Raw genomic sequence first — 24,369 nt, forward strand, 5'->3', positions numbered from 1 at the left:
CTGACATTCTGGACCATACCAACAACTATCAGACCAGAATGCACAGAGAAGACATTGAAATCCACCAACACACAGATAATTTCAACAGGAAAGAAGAAACCCTTAAAGTAAACAAAGTCTGACTACCAGTCCTGAGAAACACCAAAATCAAGACCCAGCAACAGCAAATAAAAACCACCCAGAGTCAGAGGAGTTTCCCAACAGGCAATGGATCACCAATTAAATGGACTCCCTGAGGCCTTGCCATTCAACAACAGGCCAACACAGAGATTAACGTGTAAATCACTTCCTCTCAACCAAGGGTCACACAGTATATATATACCCCACTCACTTCCATGCCAGCATTCTCTGAAGATGCCAGCCACAGATGCTGGTGAAACGTCAGGAATAAACTCTTCCAGAACACAGCCACATAGTCTATAAACCCTACGAAAAACTAGTATCGTATTTTCTAATGAGTTATGTTTGTTCAAAGGATGACAGTCTCAGATTAGTCATCTTGGCTTCTAAGGAGAGTTCAGGATTGATTTGCTATAGGATCCATTTATTTGTCTTTATGGCAGTCCATGATATCTGCAAACCTCTTCTCCAGTATCACATTTTACTAGCTTGTTGCTGTATCATTTCTTGAAAAGTATACTGATGTTCAAATATTCAATACTGGACTCACAAAAGTACAAATTCTGCAAGGTCCTGTCAGAAAAATATCTCAGTTAGGAAATCCTGCTATCATACACACAAAGAAATGGTCGCTTCCTGATTAGCTTTTTGGTATATGAACAGTGGGCACACATTGTTAAACTTTTGTAAACTGACACCACCTAAGTGCTTGCAGAAACTTCTAATCCATTTTAAAAGAATGTGGCAAAAAAGCTCACATCCTAGGTTTCACAGAGACTCCCCAGTGCCCAAGGATGATCTCTGAACATCTGTTTCAGCTGTAGACATAAAAGAATCATAGGCCCACTAGCTTGTCTGTTCAGCCAGCCTGCCTGTCTTCCAAGGGGAATAAGCCTGTCAACTGACATAATATAATCATCTGTACTGCAACAGTATTGGCAAACATACTTATTATGTCAATTTTGGCCTTATTGCATCTGCCTTCCAGAAGCAGCAGAGAATTGGAAGAACAGAGCAGGGCAGTTACTGTGCAATTACTTCACTTTAGATCCTAAAACAATTTAGAGGTGCTTTCTTGTGGGAGACAATCAAAGCAGAGATAAACCAAATAAACTTGAAATGCTTGGGAATTAGATTTCTGTGGTTTCTATGTTTATTTTGACGTTGCTTTGCCTTCAAAAATAATTATAGCTCAGAGCAATTTCAGATGGAAATCTTGTGATTAGTGAGAATGCTGATTACAAATACTGATGAGATTGCATTTTGCACATGCTCACTGGTTCTTTAGTTTTCTGTATTTTGTCCCAATGTGGTTTGTTCCACTGTATCAGTACCAGAACAATCCTATGTGTGTCTATTCTGAAACAAGTAAGCCCAGATTTAGTCTTGCCATCGTTGTGCCGCTATTAATCTGTGTTAATTTGTCTTTTTGCTGCATAGAATCATAGAGCTGGAAGAGACCACAAGGGCCATCCAGTCCAACCCCCTGCCATGCAGGAAATCCAGATCAAAGCATCCCTGACAGATGGCCATCCAGCCTCTGTTTGAAGACCTCCAAGGAGGGAGACTTCACTACACTCTGAGGAAGTGTGTTCCACTGTCGAACAGCCCTTACTGTCAGGAAGTTCCTCCTAATGTTGAGCTGGAATCTCTTTTCCTGGAGCTTGGATCCATTGTTCCTGGTCCTGTTCTCTGGAGAGCAGAAAACAAGCTTGTTCCCTCCTCAATGTGACACCCCTTCAAATATTTAAACAGGGCTATCATATCACCTCTTAACCTTCTCTTCTCTAGGCTAAACATCCCCAGCTCCCTAAGTCGTTCCTCATAGGGCATGGTTTACAGACCCTTCACCATTTTAGTCACCCTCCTCTGGACACGCTCCAGTTTCTCAATGTCCTTTTTGAATTGTGGCACCCAGAACTGGACACAATATTCCAGGTGGGGCTTGACCAAAGCAGAATACAGTGGCACTATTACTTCCCTTGATCTAGACACTAAACTTTTATTGATGCAGCCTAAAATTGCATTGGCCTTTTTAGTTGCTGCATCGCACTGTTGATTATATTGTTTTTGGTGTTAGGATGTTTGTATATGCCCTGTATTCTAAAATTTATAAGACAAAAGATAGAAACATTGGTAGAAACAAAAACTACTTCCCAAGTCTGTACTGTCTTTAATTAACAGACTCAGGAACAAATACAAAAACCAGCAATATTGTGAACAAGAATTATGGTTGATGATATCATGCAATATGAATATTGATGAAACATCAAAAGGAGGGAATGAGATGGAAGGGTTTCAATGATCAAATTTAGCTACAAATATATAATAGAAATGTAGAAAGCAGATTTAAAGGTATTGGCAAAGGTTTGGCCTAACTGCACACAGGGGAAGGATTTGAAATACGGCCTCAGCAAAGGATGCTAGAGCAGAACTGTTTAGAAAACAAAATGAAGTTTCTGAAAAAACCCTTGCTTATCAAGGCCCCATATGGCACCTGGCACTGCTCTGAAAGCCATAATAAATCAAAGATAAGAGAGTAGCATCCCTGGCAGGGAAAGGAGGGGGTACGCAAATATAACACATAGGTGATAAGAACAGGATGGAATGTGGTCAGATGTACCTTAAGTATATTTTAATGTATTCATGTATCTTTGCTCTGATTGCAAAGAGGTCCTATACGTTTAAACTTTGAACCAGCCAAAAGAATGTATGTTAAGGACTTCTTTGTCTGAACTACTATAAAGATAGCCATTTTCTTCTGTTCTGGGCCCCAGTTTAACTTTTGGAATAGGAATTCCACTGAGGTCTGCCGGCTTAATAAACTCTGAATTCTCAGCGATTATCTGAGTCCTCTTGCCTACTTTGTTCTGTCAAGCTATGGACTAAGGGAGAGTGGTTCAAGCTATTAAGAACCCGGTTTTCTATTAACAAAATGATGTTGATTTTACACAGGACCTCTCTAGAATCTGAATTTATACTTACGCTAATACTTAAGCTTCACAGTGGATTCTTCGTTCTGCCTTTGGATCTTTGCAAACCTTTTCTGTCTAACTTAGGAATTATTAGCAAGTTATTAAAATGAAGCTATAAATTCCACTGAATAAACAAACACTCTAATACCTTCTTTCTAACTCAGATTCACATTACCCAGATGATAAACTGTATACTACTTGTAGTTCTTAACTATGGTAAAATACTAGAACACAAATACTAACTTTGGCAAATGATGTGACTAAGATACAGCAGATTTATTTTAATGTTAAAACATCAACTTTTAAGTGGTACATTAAAAAAGATCACCATATAACCAATACCGATGAGGATCACTATATAACCAATACCAAGTTCTGGATTATTTTTTTTAATATCCTCCATAGCTATCTTTAGTTGATACAAATTATTCTTGCTGGATCAGATTGTTGTTTCATTCGGGCCATCTCTAAAGGGGAGAAAATGCATGAGCACACTGTACAATGTATATATTTAAAACAGAGTATTTGTTGCTAAATATGCCTGTGAGTGCTTCACTGGCAAAACAAGTCTACAGCATTTGAAAAAAATGTTACAAGCCATAGTTTAAGCAAGATATGAGACTTAGTATTTTGACTGAAATGTTTCCTTGTCCAGCATGAATTCAGCAAATCTCTGCTGTAGCTCTTTCTCTCTCTCCTGTTGCCTCTGAACATCTTCCTTTAGACACTGCAATAACAAATATAATACAGTTGATTCACAGAGGTGCAAGATGTAGCAGCATGCCATACATACATTTGTACAGAGATTCTCAACTAACATAGCAATAAAACTGTCCCTGCCCACTTTTTACATTAGACACCTTACAACAGTAAATAAAACAATATCTGTCTTCACGTTTATAATGTAAAAGAAACGACAAAAAAGGAAAATGGGTTTGGGAATTAAAAGAAATCTTTTTCTTGATAATGTGACTGTAAATCCTTCATGAAATGTTGTGGTTCAACTGTACAAAGTCATTTTTAATATACAGTCCGTCCTCGCCTTATGCGGGGGATCCGTTCCGGATCCCGCTGCATAAGGCGAATTCCGCCTATGCTCGAGCCCCATTGGAAACAATGGGGCTTGTGCACGGCGGTGCGGCGGTGCGCAACGGGCGCGCGTGCCCATTCAATTGAATGGGACGTGCCGCCCCTTCCGCCCCGCGGCTTGAGCACGTATGCTCAAGGCCGCATATGGCGCGGGCGCGCTGTAGTTTATAGGCAAATCAAGAAAAAGTCAAGATAAGATGACACTTGATGGGCATTGAAAGAAATCATAAATTAATATAAGTAAAATGAAAAGAAATAAACGGTCTCTCAGTGTATAAAAACAAATGTTAGATTTTATCTGTACGATGTTAATTTCCAGTAAATAAGGATCAAACATCCTGGAACTTGGGTTGGTCCTCCCCATTCACTCCTAATAGCCAGGACAAGATTGAACCCTCTCCCATATCCACATGGGGGAAGAAACCTCCTATTGCCTTTTACAGAGCCCCAATGATAGGAATAAAACAGACCCATAGGCCAGTGGAGTTAAATTAAAAAGAAGTTACAGGAGAATTCTCTACCTTCTGGTGGTTACCCAGGGTGGGACAAGTGCACTCTGCCAGTGCCACCCCTAGGGCACTCAGAGACTGATTACTTGTGTTGACTGTCACTCCTCAGTTTTGGCTTTGATCCCTTAAACACTCCTCCTGTCCAACAGCATTCCAAGGGTGGGTAGACTGTTCAATCATTTTCTACTGAAAATGAATGTTTCACAGGTAGGCTCTAATGTTCCTTTCTCCAGTAGATAGGGATTGAACATCCTAGAACTCGGAACTTGCCAGAGCCACTCCAAATGGGTGGATATTATGGTGGAGGAGGCAATTTCAGGCTTGGCACACTTGCTGAATACTTCTTCCAAAAGCGGCCTTTGCTGATTCAAAGATGCCCAAATTGTAATGCCTGACAAAGGTGGAAGCTGATTTCCAGGTGGCTGCTCTACAGATCTCTCCCCATCGTGTATTAGTCATCCATGCTGATGTGGTAACTGCACTCCTGGTGGAATGTGCCACTGTCCCAACAGGTGCCAGGATCTTCATTGACTCATAGCATGCAGCTATGAATACCTTTAAGCATCTACTTAGTGTGCACTTAGAAACTCTCTTTTCCATAGACCGTCATTGGAATTGTATGAATAGGGATTCCAAAGAGGAGAAACCCTGGCCCTCTTCAGGTAAATCTTGATGGCCCTTGAGGGTGTGCAGTATTTTCTCTAGCTCTCTGGATGAATGAAAACAGAATGAGGGAAGTATTACTTACTGTGATTTGTGGAGATCCTCCAAGATCCTATGTGCTGAGGTTATGGCTGTCAGGAACAGCATGTTCCAGGTAAGCTGTTTTAGGGATGCCTTCCGTAATGGCTCGAAGGGTATCACTGCCAATGCCTTTAGCACTAAGTGCAAGTCCCAGAAGAAGAAGCAGTGAGCTGTTGTTGGGGCCAAGTTGTACATATCTTTCTTGAAGTTACAGACTTCAAAATAGATGCAATAGCTGCTACTTGTCCTTTGATGGTCTGAGCCCATGATTGGTTCCATCTAGGAGGAACTTCAGCAATGCTGCCACTGAGATGTGTCAGTAGCCCACATGTTTTCACTTACACAATCGCTGGAACACCTGGAACATGTACTCATCATATATTCTGATAGTAAGCCTTCATGTTAGTGATTCTGACCAAGTAGCCTTTATCCCTCAACAATCTCCAAGCGTGTAGTTGTAGCCATGCTGGCTTGGTGTGAAACACCAGTCCTTGTGGTAAGAGATATGGATGTGTGGGCAGTTAGAAATGTCCCATAGTCAGACTGATGATCTCAGGAGACCCATGCCCTTGACCATGCTGGTGCTATCAAGATGACTGTTGCCAAGGGGAGAGCTAATAGATTTTAGCTGAGAGACGCGGAGGCCTTTTAAAAGAATCCAGCTGCTAAAATTCTTTGCAGCCGACAATTCATCTTGCAGCCTGGTTGTTCCTGTGTTTTTACTGATTTACTACTCCAATTATCTGACCTCTGGACTTGCCTTGTGACTATGCTCCTGCCTCCCTCCTTTGCTGTGACAGACTTTTATTGTGCGACCTTTGGACCAGATTCTGGACTACTTATTTGTATACTCCATTGCTGTGTTGTCCTCCATAGAGGTAAACAAGACAGCTGTTACTTTTTCTATTGCCCCTGACTATTACAGGGTTATGTTTGCATCCAGTAGGAGGCAATGCATGTTGGTATCATTGCACCTGGGGGATGCTATGAAGAAATGGCATGGTCTACAGTCAGATTCTATCCAGTACCTGTGTCTTATGGTCTCCGGTACCCACTGGTTGGAGGTGGATGTTTCCCATGCCCTGGAAAATCCCCAGTCTGCTCCCTACTAGTAGGTTCATGTCATACCTATGTTCTGGTTGGTTCTCTCCATGGTGTTCAAGGAATGGTTCCTTTCTGAGAAGCTCTGGTTTCCCAACTCCTTGGACTGAAAGAGTTGGTTTGGTGTTGAGAAGAAATTGATCCTGGCAGTCTGAAAGGAACCTGAGTGTCTGAAATGTCTCCTCTCTTCTTTCTTTTTACTTGTGGCTAGGGTCTTCTTATGCCTGTCCTCCATCAATGTTGACTGGTTCAAGAGACTCTCCAAATAGCTTGGCTCTGGGGAAGGGTGTGAATGCCATGTTTTGCTTCGATTTCACATCCGCGTTTCAGTTCTTCAGCCACAGTTACTTGCCACACTGGGCACAAAACTGAATGGTATCCAATGTTCTGTCTGCTGCATAAGTTGAGGCCTTGTTTAGGCCTTGCCTGATTTTGGTTTCACTAAGGGGAACCTCCCTCAGTAGCCTGCTGGTCCAATACAGAGCTGCTCTAGTCACCATCGAGACTGATGCCATCGTTATTACCCAGGAGAGTTCTTTGTATGCCCTCTTTAGGACTGTCTCAGCCCTTTTATCCTTAGGGATTTTCAATGAGTCCTCTCCACCCCTACAAAATAAAATGCTGAGGACACAAGTGCTGACACAGGGGTGTTCACTAGGAGGACCAGCAGTTGATCCTTGACTACCTGAGGTAGGCTATACAATTGATTTACCAGGCTAGGGGAAAGTCTTTTCGCTGTCACCCTGTTTCATTCCTCTCTGGTCACTTGCATGATGTTGGCAGAGAAGGGCATCTCCATTGGAGTGGTTGGAAAAAGCCCACTACTGAGAGTGGACTACTTCCCACTCTCGTATCTCTGGGTCATGTGAAGAAATCGGGGCTTCCGGGAGTTTCAGGCTCAGGGCCTTGTTTTCTTTAGCAGAAAAGGGGAAATCTTCCAATGAAAAAGATATCCTTATCCTGGTATTGGGTCCTATTCCTTCACGTGGATATGGGGGAGGGCTCTCTTCAATCTTATCCTGCCTACTAGGGGAGAATCACTCCTTATCCTGTGTCTTCTAGCTGGCTTGACTCTCTGTCCTTGGCCCTGTTTCAGGCTGGGCAGAGGTGCTGTGGAGAATACTCTTTGCCATGGCTTTTGGCTGGTCTGCCCTCTGAACCCTGACCCTAAACAGGCTGGGCAGATATGTTGAGAAGGGAAGTTTCCATAACTTCTGGCCAGCTGCCTCCCTAAAACCTGGCCCTGAACAGGCTGGACAGAGGTGATGTGGAAAAAACAAAGACATGGAGGGGATAACCCTCACCATCTGTTCTCACGGTTCCCATGTGCTGTAAAGCTGTTTGCAGAAATCCCCTGTGCTGCTACCATGAAAAGGGGCAGTTTTGGAGGAGAGGGAGAGTCATTAGCAAAGCCAAGACCTTTCTCCAATCCTGGAAGCCCTTGCCATATTATATCTTTCTTCATGTTTCCAAGGCAGCAAGAGAAACGAAGAGAAGGAAAAGGACTGGAATGGCTGTAGTGAAGAAGTTGCAGAGCAACAGCAAACACATCCTACTGGAGTGATAAGCAGGATAAGACTGGCCTTCTAGGGTTAGTTCCATCCACATGAGGTCACCAGAAGGTCTCTCTTTTTACTTCCTGCCTATCTGGAGTGAGTGGGAGGAGCATAACCCAAACTACAGGATGTGGGGGTCTTATCTACTGGGAAATGGGGAGGAGTAACCCAAGTTCCAGAATGTTCCATCCTTATCTAATCAGAGATTAAAACTGCATCCTGTCATAGTTCAGCACTGAGCTATGCAGAATGCTCAATGCTGAGCTATACTATATGTACAGAACTGTATATATTTATTTACCATCATAGACCAATAGGAGAAGATTCCATTTACAAAATTTAAGAATCACATTAGATTAAAAATAGAATTACAAATTTAAAACATAAGCTTATATGTTGAGTATTAAAGATTTCACACAGACATAATAGCAGTTAGTAAGTGTGCCCTTCTATGCCATCTGTTCTCTAGCACTAATCATAATTCTTCATATTTAAAATATTACCACTGCTTCTTCTTTCAGGTAGCCAACAAACCTACCTCCAGTCTCCTTGGAATGGCAGCATCTTCATGTTTCTTTAATTCTTCAAATGTGCGCAATTCAAGGTGAGCCTGTTCAATTTGGTCCCACAAGTCATTTAATTGTTTTATGAGTCCCATTGCACGGGACTGATAACCGCCAAGCAAGATTTTCAGCTTTTTCTCCATTTTGGCAGCCCTCTTAGCATCTGTAGTCATGTGGCCTCTGTTAATCTGTTGACAGAATCATGTACACATACATTTCACATGTGGTTAAGATTTAGCTCACCAATACATTTTTGTAGCATAACTGGAAGACCTGTAAGGTGGGCACAGAAAGCTACTATATCACAAAACTATTTTGGCCACTGGTAAAAACAAGTATAAACTTTGAGGTTATTCATGTAGTCTTGGAATTAATGCAAACAAAGTCGATCATTTCAACATTACAAAACAGGTTTTCCAGAGTTTGCAACAGTGTCACAACAGAGTGGAAGGTTCAATCACAAGACAAGAAAAAAAGAATGATCAGAAGACAAGCAAAAAAGTAAATTCATGAAGGTGAAATTGAAGCCACAGGGAACTGAGGCTCACTTGATAAAGAATAGCCATTACTTGAAGGCTACCTCGATATGCAATAGTTTCATACAGCAAACAATTTGCATAACAGTGATTTGACACTGTTATCAAATCCCTACCAGGATTGGGGGGGGGGGGGGTGTTGCTCTTTGTTTTGCATACTGTTTCTCATGACTTATTAAGTAAACAGAAAGGTATATCCTAGGACGAAATGACAATATTCACAGGGAAGGTGGATGAAATTTAAGGAAGCAGATGGATAAGGATTTAGAAATATGCTCAAAAATTTTTCCGCTTACGTAAAAAATGTTTGGTGTTGTTGTGTTAACAGCCTTCAAGTTGACCTGACTCAGTCATACAGAAATCAATGAGTGATTAAAGTGGACCAACTTGGGTAAAAATAAATGAATAAATTAAAAAAAAATGTTAGGAGTCTACTACAGGCCCCAGAATCAAGAAATCATGAGGCTGATGTTTTTCAGAAACAGATCTCAGACATTTCAAAGCTGCAAGAATTAGTAGTTGTGGGGGAAATTTCAATTACTCTGCTATCTACTGAGAGACTAACACTGTTAAGAATTTCAAACAAACTTTTCACCAGGCTTGTAGATAATTTTCTATTTCAAAAGCAGAGAAAGGAACAAGGGGACTGGCAATCCTAGACTTGATCTTAACTGATAGGGGCTGGTCACTGGAATCAAAGTGGTCTGTTCTTTAGGTGGAAGGTGGAATGCTAGAATTCACGATTGAGGGACAGGGCAAAGAAGAGTAAGTTAAGAACAGTAAGTTCAAAACAGACCTTGGATTACAGGAAACCTGGCTCTAACAAGCTCAGGGAAATAACGGGTGAAATCTCATGGCTAGAAATGTTAAAGAAAAAAGACACCCAGCAAGAGTGGGTGTTCTTGAAGAAGGAATATAGATGAATTAAAAGAAACGATAAAAGGGATAACAGAAGAAGTGAAAGACGTGAAGAAAAGAATGGGAGCGTTGGAAAACGAGAAGGAAAAGGGACATTGGCTCTTACCTGTGATATATCCATTTCCAGTAGATAAGAGCCCCACATCCTGTAGTTTGGGTTATGCTCCTCCCAATCACTCCAGATAGGCAGGAAGTAAAAAGAGAGACCTTATGGTGACCCCACATGGGTGGAGCTAACCCTAGAAGGCCAGTCGTACAACAGCCGAATGCTCCAGAAAAAACATAAACAATTTATTTGGATATCAAACTATAGAGAACTGGACGGTGACCAAGACAGGCAGTGAGCAATCTAGCTTGCTCTCCATAGGGAAAGACTATGTGGATATGAACCATCCTTATGCCAGCACCCCTGAGGGTGGGCCAGGATGTGGGGCTCTTATCTACTGGAAATGGACATATCACATGTAAGAACCAATGCCCCCTTTCCCAGTAGATAAGACCTCCACATCCTGTAGTCTGGGATTTACCAAAGCCGATCTAAACAGGGTGGGCGGTGCTGGCCCTTCAGAGACATAGGTTTGAGCACCTGCTGCAAGACCCTGCTCTCAACAGCAGCCGCAGCTAAGCTAAGCTGTCAAGCTGGTGATGTCTAACAAGTGTGTATGGTGGCCTGTAAGTGGCCACCCTGATGGTCTTTGCTATAGGACCTATGATGGCTAGAGGTGCTCATGCACCTGTAGTCTCTGGCATGGGGTGGCTTGGTTTCTGGTGGTAACCTCTCAAGGATTTATGGCAGGTAGTAATGCCGGGCCTGGCCCACCTGCAAGGCATGGAGAATGATGCCTTCTTGCCCATAGAACAGGGCTAAAAGGAAACAAAGTGGGGTGTCAGAGGAACGAAAGCTGTTTCTCCTCTATGAGTGGCTTGGTCTCCAGCATGGTGTATATTTTAAATTCTTTCCAATGTCTGGGAGAATGAAGGAGAAGGCTGGGAGTATCTGATTCTGACCTCTGAGGAGGTTAGAGCTCACCCTAAGGGTGGAGTCTGGGTCTGGCTGAATTGCCATGGAGTCAGTTGGAATAACATTGAGCTGCTAGTGTGATAGAACGACCCCAGTCTCAGACCCCCAATGTGCCAAAGGGGAAAAATCAGAAGGGGCACTGTTGACTCATGTTCAATGTATGGTCTCCTTGGACTCCCAGATCCCTTTCACACATAGTTTCATTCAGCCAGGTGTCCCCCATCCTATACCTGTACATTTCATTTTTCCACCCTAAGTGCAGTACCTTACATTTTTCCATGTTGAAATTCATTTTGTTAGCTTTGGCCCAGCTTTCTAATCTATTAAGGTCATTTTGAATTTTGATCCTATCCTCTGGGGTAATAGCTATTCCTCCTAGTTTGGTGTCATCTGCAAATTTGATAAATATGCCTCCAATTCTGTCATCCAAGTCATTGATAAAGATGTTGAATAGCACTGGGCCATGGACAGAGCCCTGTGGGGCCCAACTGGTCACTTCTTTCCAGGATGAAAAGGAGCCATTATTGAGCACTCTTTGGGTTCAGCCAGTCAACCAATCCCAAATCCATGTAACAGTTACCTTGTCAAGCCCACATTTCACTAGCTTGTTTGCAAGAATGTCATGGGGAACCCTGTCAAAGGCCTTACTGAAATCAAGATATACTATACCCACAGCACTCCCTTCATTTCCAAGCTGGTAATTTTATCAAAAAAAGAAATAAAAATTATTTTTTTCTAACCACTGAGCAAATGGATTATTATGTGTGTTTTGTTTGTGGGCCATCTCTCATTCCTCGTGCTTGTGGACATCCCATAAATCCTGTGCTGTAATATACTTCAAATAATATCCAAGCTAAAACCCAGTTCTTCTTTACAAAAGGAATATATATTTATATCTAGTGCTCTTCATGTGCTTAAAGCTAAAACTATGCCACATTTGTTATATGGTATTCCCATACAGATTAGGAAATTTGACTGCAGAGTTGAATAGGTTGTTTTGGTCTTTTTTGCACTTTATTTTGTATGGAGTGCATACGTTTTAGCAGGAGCTGTAGTACAGTATTAATGCCTGAAGGCTGGGTGGTCTTTTTTTTAAGGCACAACATAGTGGCCAACTTTCAAATGTAACCTCATATTTAATGATGCATCTCTGGGAGTTCTGTATTACCTCCAACAGGATGAGTAAGTTAATTCAGAGTACAAAACCATTAATGAAAATAACATTTCCAACATTTCAACAAATGTTATCCTCACTACAACAGTGCTATGTGTGCTGTGCTATTTTGCCTGGCCTTTCCATCTTAAAATTAGGAGTATCTGCTGTGATTGTTTCTAAAAATGATTGTTACGTGTATAGGATGGGGGACACTTGGCTGAATGTAACTACGTGTGAAAGGGATCTGGGAGTCCATGAGTCAACAGTGCAATGCAGCAGCTAAAAAGGCCAATGCAATTTTATGCTGCATCAACTGTACCACTCTATTCTGCTCTGGTCAGGCCCCACCTGGAATATTATGTCCAGTTCTGGGCCCCAGAATTCAAAAAGGATGTTGAGAAACTGAAGCGTGTCTAAAGGAGGGCGACTAAAATGGTGAAGGGTCTGGAAACCATGCCCTATGAGAAATGACTTAGGGAGCTGGGAATGTTCAGCTGGAAAAAAGAAGGTTAAGAGGTGATATGATAGCCCTGTTTAACTATTTGAAAGGATGTCATTTTGAGGAGGGAGCAAGCTTGTTTTCTGCTGCACCAGAGACTGGGACCCGGAGCAATAGATGCAAGCTACAGCAAAAGAGATTCCATCTCAACATTAGGAGGAATTTCCTGACAGTAAGGGATGTTCGAAAATGGAACACACTCCCTTGGAGAGTGGTGGAGTCTCTTTCCTTGGAGATCGTTAAGCAGAGGCTGGATAGCCATCTGTCGGGGATGCTTTGATTGAGATATCTTGAATGGCAGGGGATTGGACTGGATGGCCCTTGTGGTCTCTTCCAACTCTATGATTCTATTCTATGATTCTAATTATTTTATAGAGATGTAAGAAGTGTTTTGATTGGATTTTTAAAAGGTACTTAATGTTTTGAAAGCATTCTTTACTCGTTGTGTCTCAACTTACAGGCCTGGCAAGTTGAGAGGCAATAAATAAATACACAGAATGCAGGCTATTGCCAATCAAAATCTATTTTCTGATCAAATTAAGGGTATTTTATTAGACTGAGAATTTAGTCTACAGATATAGGTTTTCATCAGACTAAGGATTCAGCATCTTATGGCCTCTACCCAGGTGCATTGCTTTTCACTGTATTTGGGTCTGTGCTTTGTCTCTCATGAAATAATGGAAAATCTAACCTGGAAAACAGAACCATTGCTAAGACTAAGATCCAACTGTTTACCCTCCATTGTACTAAGCAGCTGACTTCAGAGCATCCTTTTCATTCAACAACTTTGTCCTTTATACAAATGACCAAACTAGATTAGTAAATCTTATTCTTTCAAACTTACTACGCAGGTCTTCTGAATAGTATTTAGAAGCATAACGGCACATATACACAAATCACCAGCAGTGTCAGAATCCTAACGTAAAACTGGGATTCTTCCATTAGTGTTGTTGTTGTTGATTGATTGGATTCTTCCATATTTGCGATTGTAAAATATGGAAGAATCTGGAATGTATGTAATTGGATAATTAGGGAGAGGTAGCAGCTGGAAAAGATGGAGAAGAAGACGACTGAGCAGTTAGTTGGGCTGGCGAAAGGGTTAACATTTAGAGTGAAGATAAGGGGGGGAATGGATGCAGTGGAGAGGAATGGTAATCATGGTAACGGATAGCTTTGGCAGTTCTCAGTCTTGGAAGTGCTGCAACCTTTTTTTGGTCGCTCACAATGTTAGGCCAGCCTGATGGGATAGCTAGATGGGAAAAGGTTGTTTGAATGGATATCAACAGGTGGCCTTTGAAGTCATAAGCATTTTGGTGGTTTAATTCAAGGTTATATACTGGTGGGAACAAGAACCTGCTATCTTGCTGCTGTGGGGATGTTTGGTGGGAACTTACCGTCCATGCAGTGGTTCTCAAAACATCCTATTTGGGGGGAAGGTTGGCTCAGGGGGTAATTAAGTTGTCATCTGTGCTTTTTGCGGGAATTTTTTAGTCAATGGGTGTTGATGTGGGGAGGGTTTTTCGTTATAATTATAAATGGCCAATTTGTTATTATAAGTTAGATCTGACTATAACGTCTTGTACTGTGCACTTATATCATTGTTTTTTAGTCAATAAAGTTTCTAGTTTAGATGTAGTTCTACAACTTGACTTTTTGATGAAGCTTTGGTGGGCCAGGTTCTGACAAGCAGAGATAGTGGCAGAAGTTTTCTAGTAGACTGCGAAGACACGGAACGCTATCTCCCTTACATCTACCTTCCCTTACATCTACCAATCCACCTTCCTTTGGAGTTCTTTAAGTATCATAATTCTTCAACCATATAATCAAAACTATTTCATGAGTCTAAGCTTTGTTTTCATCTAGTAAGGCCTAGTTAATACAAACTAACCCTTTTTATGCCACTGAGCAGCTGTCAATATTTGGGCATGAGGCTGACAAGGATGTTAACATTCATCTATCTGTTGGTAGAGACCACACTCACTACAATGCCCTATAGCACACTTGCCACCTAACACGTTCTCAAAACCTCCCTCAAGGGTCTGTGAAATTCTCTGGAACAGGTCTTCAAATGGCACCAAGGGGAAGAGAACAATATCTTGTCAAGATGACAAGAAACCGTTGCTGGGCACTCTATCAACCAGTTACAAATCCACCTAACAACAGCTCTATGTAGCTCACATTGTACCAGTTTTTGTCTAAAAATATCATGAGGGAGCTTGTCTTACTGAAATAAACACATACTACATCAGCCCCCTCACCTACCAAGCTTATCTATATCTGTATGTAGATCTAGATATTCAGTCTGGCAAAACATTTCTGGAGAACTTCATGCTAGCTTCTAGTGATTACATCATTCCTCAAAGACTGACTCTATAATGATATGTTCTAAAATCTTTCCTAATATCCACATAAAGCTGACTCGCTGATAGTAGCTCAGTCCTCTCTCCCGTCCCCTTTTAAAGATGGGACAACATTTGCTCACTTCCAGTCAGTTGGGGCTCCTCTAGGAATTCTCAAAAATGATCAACAGTGGTTTTGAGATTACGTCTGCAAGATCTTTTAGTTCTCTTGAAAACAAATCATACAGCCCTGGATGATTTCTGTACTACCACTTTACCTATTCAGTGCTACAGTTGCCATTACGGCATTATTTGTTCTATATTATCTTGAACAACTTCCATCTTAAAGATTACTTTTGAAATTCCATAGCCAAAGGGAGCAAAAAGCTCTTCAACCCAGCAGCAGCAAGCACTAGTTCAAGCGTCCACACTGGAATGTCACAGAAGAAAATAATGTCATTAAAACTGGATTCTAAACCCCCTGCCATCTTCTTCATGGCATAAACAGCACATCATGGTAATTTTAAAACTGTGTTTCGATAAAAATCAGGGTAAAAACTGAGATACGAATATATTAAATAGTGGCTTATTAATGCTAGCCTTCTCTCTTGAACCTCTTTCAATTAACATTTAACTCCTCACCGCTTTCTGAAGATTTAAGAAAAAACAGAACTGAGCATTTCCAAAGCAACTTCAAAATAATACATTCATGCATACACATACATACTCTTATTGTATGTGCTGCTTTAATTAGGTAAGTTCAATATACCAATCAGGTGAAGATGACAGAACTCCCCCAACCCTAGCTCCAAATTCCAAGAACAAATAAAGAGTAGTGCACACACTGCTAGCAGCCAATCATTGTGGAAATTATTATAGATAACTTTGTTTACAACTGTATTTCCACTTATATACAGTGCAATACTATGTGTGTGTACTTAGAAGTAACCTCCACTGAATTCTCTAGTAAGTGCCTATATGACTGTAGCCTTAGCTTTGAGGCACATGGAAGAGTTAATATTTAAGACACTACGCCATTTTCCATTAATAAGAAAGATATATTCAAAAGTATTGAAGAAAGCAATTAACAGTTCATCTTTCTGTGTCACATGGCTGTATCATGATATATTACATGGTGAAATAGTGCACTCTGCTGGCCAATACGGAATGCATGTACACTCTACACTCCCCGTAAAGGAAAACGAAAACCATTTTATTTGGCAACTGTGCTTATTCTGGCTATGGTTACTACATAGTAAACCTGAAATACAATATTTATACACAAGCAGCGATCGCATATTAGATAAGCAGATCACCTTTTATATATCTCCTAAGTATTTTAAATAATAAAAGAAATGACTGAGCTTCAATTATCTAATTTAGTCAATAGTAGCTAATTTTAGGGTTTTTTGAGAGAAAAAATACTTCCCCAAAAATGTTTCAAATTTTGTAACTGTCTCCCATAAGTCACAGGTTTTCACATATCCATCATTAAGTTTTCCATGGTTTTGTTCCAACAGAGGAACAAGACAAGGTTGTCTTCTATCTGCCCTTCTGATACATGATTTATGCTTATAGACCCTATTTTGTGCTAAAACATTGTGATTCAAGGTTTTGTGTGTGGACAAGCTAAATACAGGACAGTCTTGTATGTGGATGTCTTACTAGTTATTAGCAGACCCCCATTTTCTACACAAGGACTGATAAAATTAATTAATACTTTTGACATTTTGGTCTAAATCTGATATTATATCTGGGAGCGCAGGTAAATCACCAAATTATTTATCAGATGTATTTTCTCAAAATGAACATGAGAACATTCATTATAAAAATTTTCATAATTTAGAAACTGACATCACTTCAGAATCTGAGATATAGTAAAGTAGATGCACTTAAGTATTTTGCCAGAAGCATTTTGTTATTCCACGAATTCTTCCAAAAGCTTATTTAGATATTCTTTTGAGGATTTCCCCAACTTTTTGTTGTTTAAAAGCTTCAGCTGTTATTTTTTGAAAGTACATTTAACTTTTTGGATCTTAGCTTGTATTTCAACACAATCTGCCCTCTCCATATGCGGAGGATTCGTCCCTCCCCCCGGCACATGGGGAAAAGAGCGTATACTCAAACTGCATAGAAAATAATGGGGCACGTGCTCGCAGTGGCACAGGTACGTGTCCCATTACATTTGCCGAGCCTTGCCTTCCGCATATGTTCAAAGCCATGGAAGGCAAGCCCACCTGTGGGGAGGGCTGACTGTACTTTTAATTTGTACAAACAAATGGCAAGCTTACTTGGCAAACACCCAATACGTGGGCAATTTTGAAAATAACGTCTCTGGCATGCCATTTCAGATAGATAGCACTAGAATCTGGATTTAAAAAAGGAAAGTGTGCTCCTGTTTTCAATTTCAGGAGCTATGAAGATTGTAGTTTCATGCTTCTCCTAAATTAAATAGTACGAGTCAATCCTGCCTTGAAAATAGAGAGGCAGTCTTTTTCCTTATGGAGGAATTATGCTGAATGGACTTGCCTAAATACTGTAAAGGCAAGAGATTCTGTGTGATCTTGAAGGCTAAGCAAAGTCAGTCCTGGTTAGTATGTGAATGGGAGACCACCAACAAATATCAGGTGCAATATTTCAAAAGAAAGAACTGACAAAACTAACTCTAAGTATTCCATGCCTAAGAAAACCCTGTGGAATTAATGGGATTGCCATAAATCAACAGGCAACTTGCAAGCATATTCACATACACTCCTGGTGCATCCAAGTGATTAGACACTTGTCACCCACAGTTCTCTTGCTTTACTCCAGGCTAGTGTGATCCAGAGAGGGGCTAGAAGATGTAATAAATCTTCATTGCTCCTCTTAGAACTGCTCTGTAATCCCATCACACAAGTAATAAAAGCTGCCAACAATATCAGAGATTTTTTTGCTTTATCAAATGCAAAGTATTAACAGCTACCAACAAAATCAGATATAAAACCAAGAAGTTATACTAACCTCTAATCTCTTCTCAAGTGATTCAATTCGATCTTTTTTGCTGGCTAAGTTAGCTCGTGTGTAGCGATTCTGTCCTGGAAGGAATAAAACTTGGCTGTAACATTCCTCCCACACCTGGCTATACGCGTCACTGGAAAGCTCTCCATGGCCCATTCCTTGCTTCACCACTTCCATTTCTTGAGCCAAGAGTTCTTCAGCCTGTTTGAAATTAACAAATTTAACTTTCCTGCTGTGCTTGAATTATCAAAGTGCAAGTTACAGAAGCATTTACATAAATATCACTGGTTCAATGGATCTGCTCTAGTTGGGAGTAGCAAGTTAATTTAGATCTACATATCAAATTCAATACTTTTTAGAAATGGTATTTTTACCAGGAAATGTGATGAACAATTCAGATGTTTCATGGGTCAACAAAACAATTACAAAGCCACTGTGTATCAGTTGCTTTAACTGTATATCTAGGTGAGTCCAGTGTTTTAAAAGCATGAAGATGACTACATTAAACAATCATGGCATCATTCCTTCATTTCATTCCTATGCACTTGCTCCCATAACATATCTGCTACTGCAACACCTCAGAAGGAACTCTAGGACTGAAGCTGGTTAGCAGAGAGTTAGCTGTTTACTGACTGATCAGCAGTATCCTCAAATACTCCCAAGGGTATGCAGTGGTCCCCAGACCTTTTCAGGCTACAATCCCCTTTTCTCTTGAAAGACAAACCTAGTGTTCCCCCATGCTTATTTCTTTGATATTACGTCTACCATTTGTGTAATAGCCAGCTGGCCTGTGGCATCTACCTCAGCAACACCCAGCTTATCATCGCCACCTTCTTAGCCTCTCATATGCAAATACAGCAGCAGTGGCCTGGACCTGTTCCTCCCTTACGCACATGTCAGCCTTGGTTTGGCTACTCAGTTGTTGCTCCCAGGAGGTCCAGGTGCAAAGGGAGCAATGACCAAGAAACCTCTTGCCCAACTAAGCCTTTGTTGCAAGGCCAGCAAGGGCCAGAGGCTTCTTGGATGCTGATCAACCAGCTGCTCAGTCGCTGCTTCCTTTACACCCAGTCATCCTAGGAATAGCAACCAAGCAGCTGGCTGAGTAGCAACTTAGAAGGTTCTCTCCCATGACATCCCTTGCCGCAAGGCTGGGACAGGCAAGAGGCTTCTTGGTCGCTGCTTGACTGGCTGCTCAGTGACTGTTCCCAAGGTGACTGGGTGCAAAGAGACTAAGGTTGAGGAGGGGCACAGCCAGCTTCCCACTTTTTTCCCCAGTGAAGGACTCTCAATCTGAGAGTAAGAGAGCAAAGGACTTTTCTGAAGAATTCACCTGATACTCCTCCACCTCCCTCCTCAGTCATGCCTTCCCCACACAGCTGAAGGTTGTCATCCCCACCTCACACACATTGTTTCCTCTGCCATGTCTTCTCTTGGCCTGTCCTACAAAAGCAGGAGCAGGAACAGCAATGGAGCTCCAAACTGACAATCAAGTCCCAGCGAAGCTCACAAAGCTTAAGCAGGGTCCCAAATGTGAAAGCTCTTTTTTGCTGCTACTTCTTCCCTGGCTACATGTGCTTCTCATCCTCATCATTGTCTTAAAGGCTGCTGGTTCCCCTTGTCTTCCCCGCACCCCAATATTTTAAATGACACTCCCCCCCCCACTGCCAGTTTCCCTCACCACCCTCCTGGATCTTTCCACACCACCAAGGTGGTGGTACTGGCCACTTTGTGAACCACTGCTTTATTGATTATCAAGGGGTAGCCATGTTAGTCATACAGCAAATCCAATAACATCCAAACAATGATACCTTTATTGGACCAACCAAAATGCACAATTACATGCAAGCTTTTGAAGTCACACTGGCTTCTTCATCAGGCAAACAGAAGATAGAAATTGAAGATGTTAGTCATAGGCCTGCATTTTCTGTTTCTGGTGTTAGTTCAGATGTGCCAGCTGCAGATAGCCCTCCCTAACATCTGAACTAAGACCAGAAACAGCAAATGCAGTCCTAAGACTAACATCTTCAATTTCTTTCTCCTGTTTGCCTGATGAAGAAGCCAGGGTGACTTCAAAAGTTTGCAACATGTAACTGTGCATTTTGGTTGGCCCAATAAAGGTATTGTTATTAATTGCTTGTTATTAGAGATTATCAGAGTATGTATTCCTCTTGCAAAATACAGTACTATGGTACCTTGGGACAAGACAACGAACATGAATGACACAAAGATATATTCTCTAGGTACCTTCTTTAGATCTTCTTTTGTAAACTTCTCATAAGGATTGTGTTCAAGATAAGTCATGTGTTCTGTGCTACTTGTTCCAAATCCAGGGACTTTCCCTTTTTTGCCACCTAGGAGCTCTCCATAAGGGTGATGCACAAGATCAAAATGAAGCATGGTAATCATCTCTTTCTTAATCAGCTCTTCGCTCTTCTGTAAATCTGTCAGTGGTGGCTCGACGTTTAAAGGTCTTAATATTGTTTCATTTACCTAAGCCAAAAATATACATAATAACCTTTAAAAGCATTCTCTCTGCAACATACCTAGTAACACTGTTCATATTTGATCTGTGTGTTTTGTCCTGCAAATACATGTCCCAGAGACCAACATACTTTAGGTCCAGCTTTGTTTTATTTATATACAACTTTTCTCCTGGGTCTCAAAGTAGCCTATAAAGGCAAAACCACCATGGATCCTAAACACCACAGATAATATATATACAAGAGGTTATGGTTAAAATGTTATTAATCTATCTATAAAACTGGCTCCTGGGAAGACATAATCTGAGAACATAAAGAACAGCACTGAAAGTTTTGCTGCTTTTATTCATTTTTACTTAGCTGCCTTGTAATCTGTAGCTAATGCCCCTTCACTCTGTGAAGAAAATAAGGGATGTCGAGTATGTGTTCCAACAAGCTTTTCCTACCAACCAGCAAACTGGAGGGCTGGTAGTTCAGTTTGACTTGAAGTCACTGTTTTAAAATGGATTTGATCCTTCCTGGAGGAGAGATCTCAGATGGTGATAAGGGGGAATTCCTGTTTGGCACTCTGGATGTTGGCCTGTGGGGTCCCTAAAAGCTTGGTTTTATCAATATACAGACAGAACAGCTGGTGTATGCTGGCAACACCAAGTTCTGTCTCCTTTGTAATTCCAAGGAAGCTATTTCAGCACTAAACCAGTGTTTGCTGCAGTAGATGCCATGACATGGAGGAATACACAATCAAAACATTCCCAACAGATGGCCATCCTACTTCTGTTTGAAAACCTCCAAATGTGGATACTCCACTAAACTCTTAGGGAGTGTGTTCCACTGTCAAACAGCCCTTACTGTCAGAAAGTTCCTCCTAATGTTGAGGTGGAATCTCTTTTCCTGTAGCTTGTATCCAATGTTTCTCTGGAGCAGCAGAAAACAAGCTTGTTCCCTCTTCAATATGACATCCCTTCAAATATTTAAACAGGGCTATCATATCACCTATTAACCTTCTCTTCTCCAGGCTAAACATACTCAGCTCCCTAAGTTGTTCCTCATATGGCATGGTTTCCAGACCCTTCACCATTTTTGTCACCTCCTCTGGACATGCTCCAACTTGTCAATGTCCTTTTAAAATTGTGGTGCCCAGAACTGGACATAGTATCTCAGATGAGGCCTGACCAAAGGATTGATTCTATGAAAGCAGAATAGAGTGGCACTATTACTTCCCTTGATCTAGACACTATACTTCTATTGATGCAGCCTAGAATTGCATTGGCCTTTTTAGCTGGCGCATAGTGTCAGAACCATGCATGCTGCCACATCACACTGTTGACTTATGTTCAACTTGTGGTTTACTAGAACTCCTAGATCCTTCACATGTAATGTTGTTAAGCCAGATATCCCCTATCCCATATCTGTGCATTTCATTTTTTTCTGCCTTTTTTCTGCTTAAGTGTGGTACCTTACATCTTCTTGCTAAAATTCATTTTGTTAGTTTTGGCTCGGCTTACTCATCTATTAAGGTCATTTTGATCTTGTCCTCTCGAGTATTAGCTAGTCCTTCTACTTTGGGTTATCTGTAAATCTTATAACCATGTACTCTATTCTTTCATTCAATCCATTAGTAAAGATGGTGAATATCATTGGGCCCAGGACAGAACCGTGTGAAACTTCACTAGCTGTTTATTTCCAGGATGAAAAGGAGCAACTGGTGAGCATCCTTTGGATTTGGCCAGTCAACCAATTACAAATTCATCTGGCAGTAGCAATTACAAATCTACCTAATAATAGTAAAAGGTAAAGGTATTCCGTTGATAAGGCTGTCAAGTCGTGTCCGACCATAGGGGGTGGTGCTCATCTCTGTTATTAAGCCGAAGAGCCAGCATTTTCAGAGACTACTCTGTGATCATGTGGCCTGCATGATTGCACAAAATGCTGTTTACCTTCCCACTGGAGTGGTACTTATTTATCTACTTGCATTTGCATGTTTTCAAACTGCTAGGTTGGCAGAAGCTGGGACTAGCGATATGAGCTCACCCCATCATGCGGCACCTGGGCCTTCAACTGCCAACCTGCCGATCTTGCAATCAACAGAGTCAGCATCTTAATCACTTGAGCCACTGCATCCCTATATGCATTCCTACATACCCAATAATAGCATCTAGACAAAACAGAGGTGATCCCAGCCAGCTGAAAGGCAGATCAAGAATGAGAGATTCATCCTATGCAGGATTGGAGATACACTCCCCCAGATATTTCAGATTTGTAGTTTGCATGTACTGCTGGATTCCGATCCTAGTTTCAGTTGTTGCCAGTGTATAGTTAAAACTAGTGTCCCAGTTGTGCCCGTTCCTTTAGATGTCAGATCTGGCCATGGTGACACTTCTTGAGGACATCTCATTGGGATAACTATAACACACTATACACAGGGCTATCTTTGGAAACTGTTTGGAAACTTCAGCAGGTTCAAAATAATGTAGCTAGAGTGGAACATATAAATCCTTTGTTTGAAACAGTTTCAGTAGCTACCGGTTTGTTTCTGGACACAATTCAGAGTGCTATGACATATAAAATCTGATGATTCATGGGTGGTGCAAAATGGCTTATAATACCTATTAACGTGTGTGTTGCATTTATTTTTGTTGTTATGTCTTTAAATGATTTTATACTGTTTTAAATTATGAGTGTTTTGACGGGTAACTTAATAGTTTTTAACTCTTGTATCAAGTTTTTTTTGTTGCATCTTATTTTAATCATGTGGAATGCACTTCCTCGGAAGGTGATAGAGTCTCCTTCCTTGGAGGTCTTTAAACAGAGGCTGGATGGCCATCTGTCAGGGATGCTTTGATTTGGATTTCCTGCATGGCAGGGGGTTGGACTGGATGGCCCTAGTGGTCTCTTCCAACTCTACGATTCTATGATTCTATGATTCTATGTTATGAGCCACCTTGGGTCCCTTGTTGGGAGAATGGTGAGACATACATTACACATACATAGTAAAGAAATAATAATAATAAATAAATTTGGCCAAGCTGCTGGCTCCTATAGGGTGACTTACAAATGTCCTTTAAACATTCCACTATATAACATCAAAACACCACTTGCTTTAAACATGTTTTATCTTTGTTAATTCCATTTAATACATACTTCAGTGGGTCTTGGAAGATCTTTCTGAATTGCTTTGTGCATCCGCTTCAGTGCCTTTACACGCTCCATTTCTCGAATAGTCTAGAAAGACATTGAAAACATTTGTGATCAAATGCTGTCAACACAGCCTAAGACTATCAGCAACAAGTTATAAATTTCAATTATAAAATAAATTAAATTATGAAATAACAATGCACTGCTTCTAGCAAGGGTGTCTTTATAAGAGTCGAAAATGGGGGGGGGGGGGGGGGGAACCAAGAGGATCAAGCAGATAATGCAACCATGCCACAAGCCAGGACCATTCTTTTAGAACACCTACCCAAGGAGAGATTGGTTGAATAGCAGGAATATTTGTGTGGAGTAAGTTGACCCAGGTAGTGCCCCCCCCCCAAAAAAAAATGACAAGTGAAATCAGTCTTGAGGGCTACTAACTTCTGAATCCAAATACCACAAGAGCCACCAGTTGCACCATTGTCTGAGGCAGTGTGTTCCACTGTCAAACAACTCTTACTATCAGGAAGTTCCTCCTAATGTTTAGGTGGAATCTCTTTTCCTGTAGCTTGCATCCATTGTTCCAGGTCCTATTCTCCAGAGCAGTAGAAAACAAGCTTGCTCCATCCTCAAT

The 24,369-nt window shown here is 41.1% G+C and overlaps 1 protein-coding gene across 1 annotated transcript in view; it reads right to left on the reverse strand.

Moving 5' to 3' along the window:
• Window positions 1-3,356: 3,356 nt before the first annotated feature.
• LOC149313444 (cell division cycle 5-like protein) overlaps window positions 3,357-24,369 on the reverse strand; it is a 41,266-nt gene continuing 20,253 nt past the window's right edge. The window contains exons 12-16 of the mRNA XM_089519120.1: window positions 23,745-23,825; window positions 20,368-20,613; window positions 18,127-18,324; window positions 8,633-8,845; window positions 3,357-3,822 (exon numbers count right to left, since the gene is read on the reverse strand). Of these exons, the coding sequence (XP_089375246.1) occupies window positions 3,718-3,822; window positions 8,633-8,845; window positions 18,127-18,324; window positions 20,368-20,613; window positions 23,745-23,825 (843 nt within the window). The 3' untranslated portion in view covers window positions 3,357-3,717. The remainder of the gene's footprint in view (window positions 3,823-8,632; window positions 8,846-18,126; window positions 18,325-20,367; window positions 20,614-23,744; window positions 23,826-24,369) is intronic.

Source organism: Sceloporus occidentalis, unplaced genomic scaffold (genome assembly GCF_023333645.1).
Source record: "Sceloporus occidentalis isolate IW3139 unplaced genomic scaffold, rSceOcc1.0.p SCAF_4, whole genome shotgun sequence".
Lineage (NCBI taxonomy): Eukaryota > Metazoa > Chordata > Lepidosauria > Squamata > Phrynosomatidae > Sceloporus > Sceloporus occidentalis.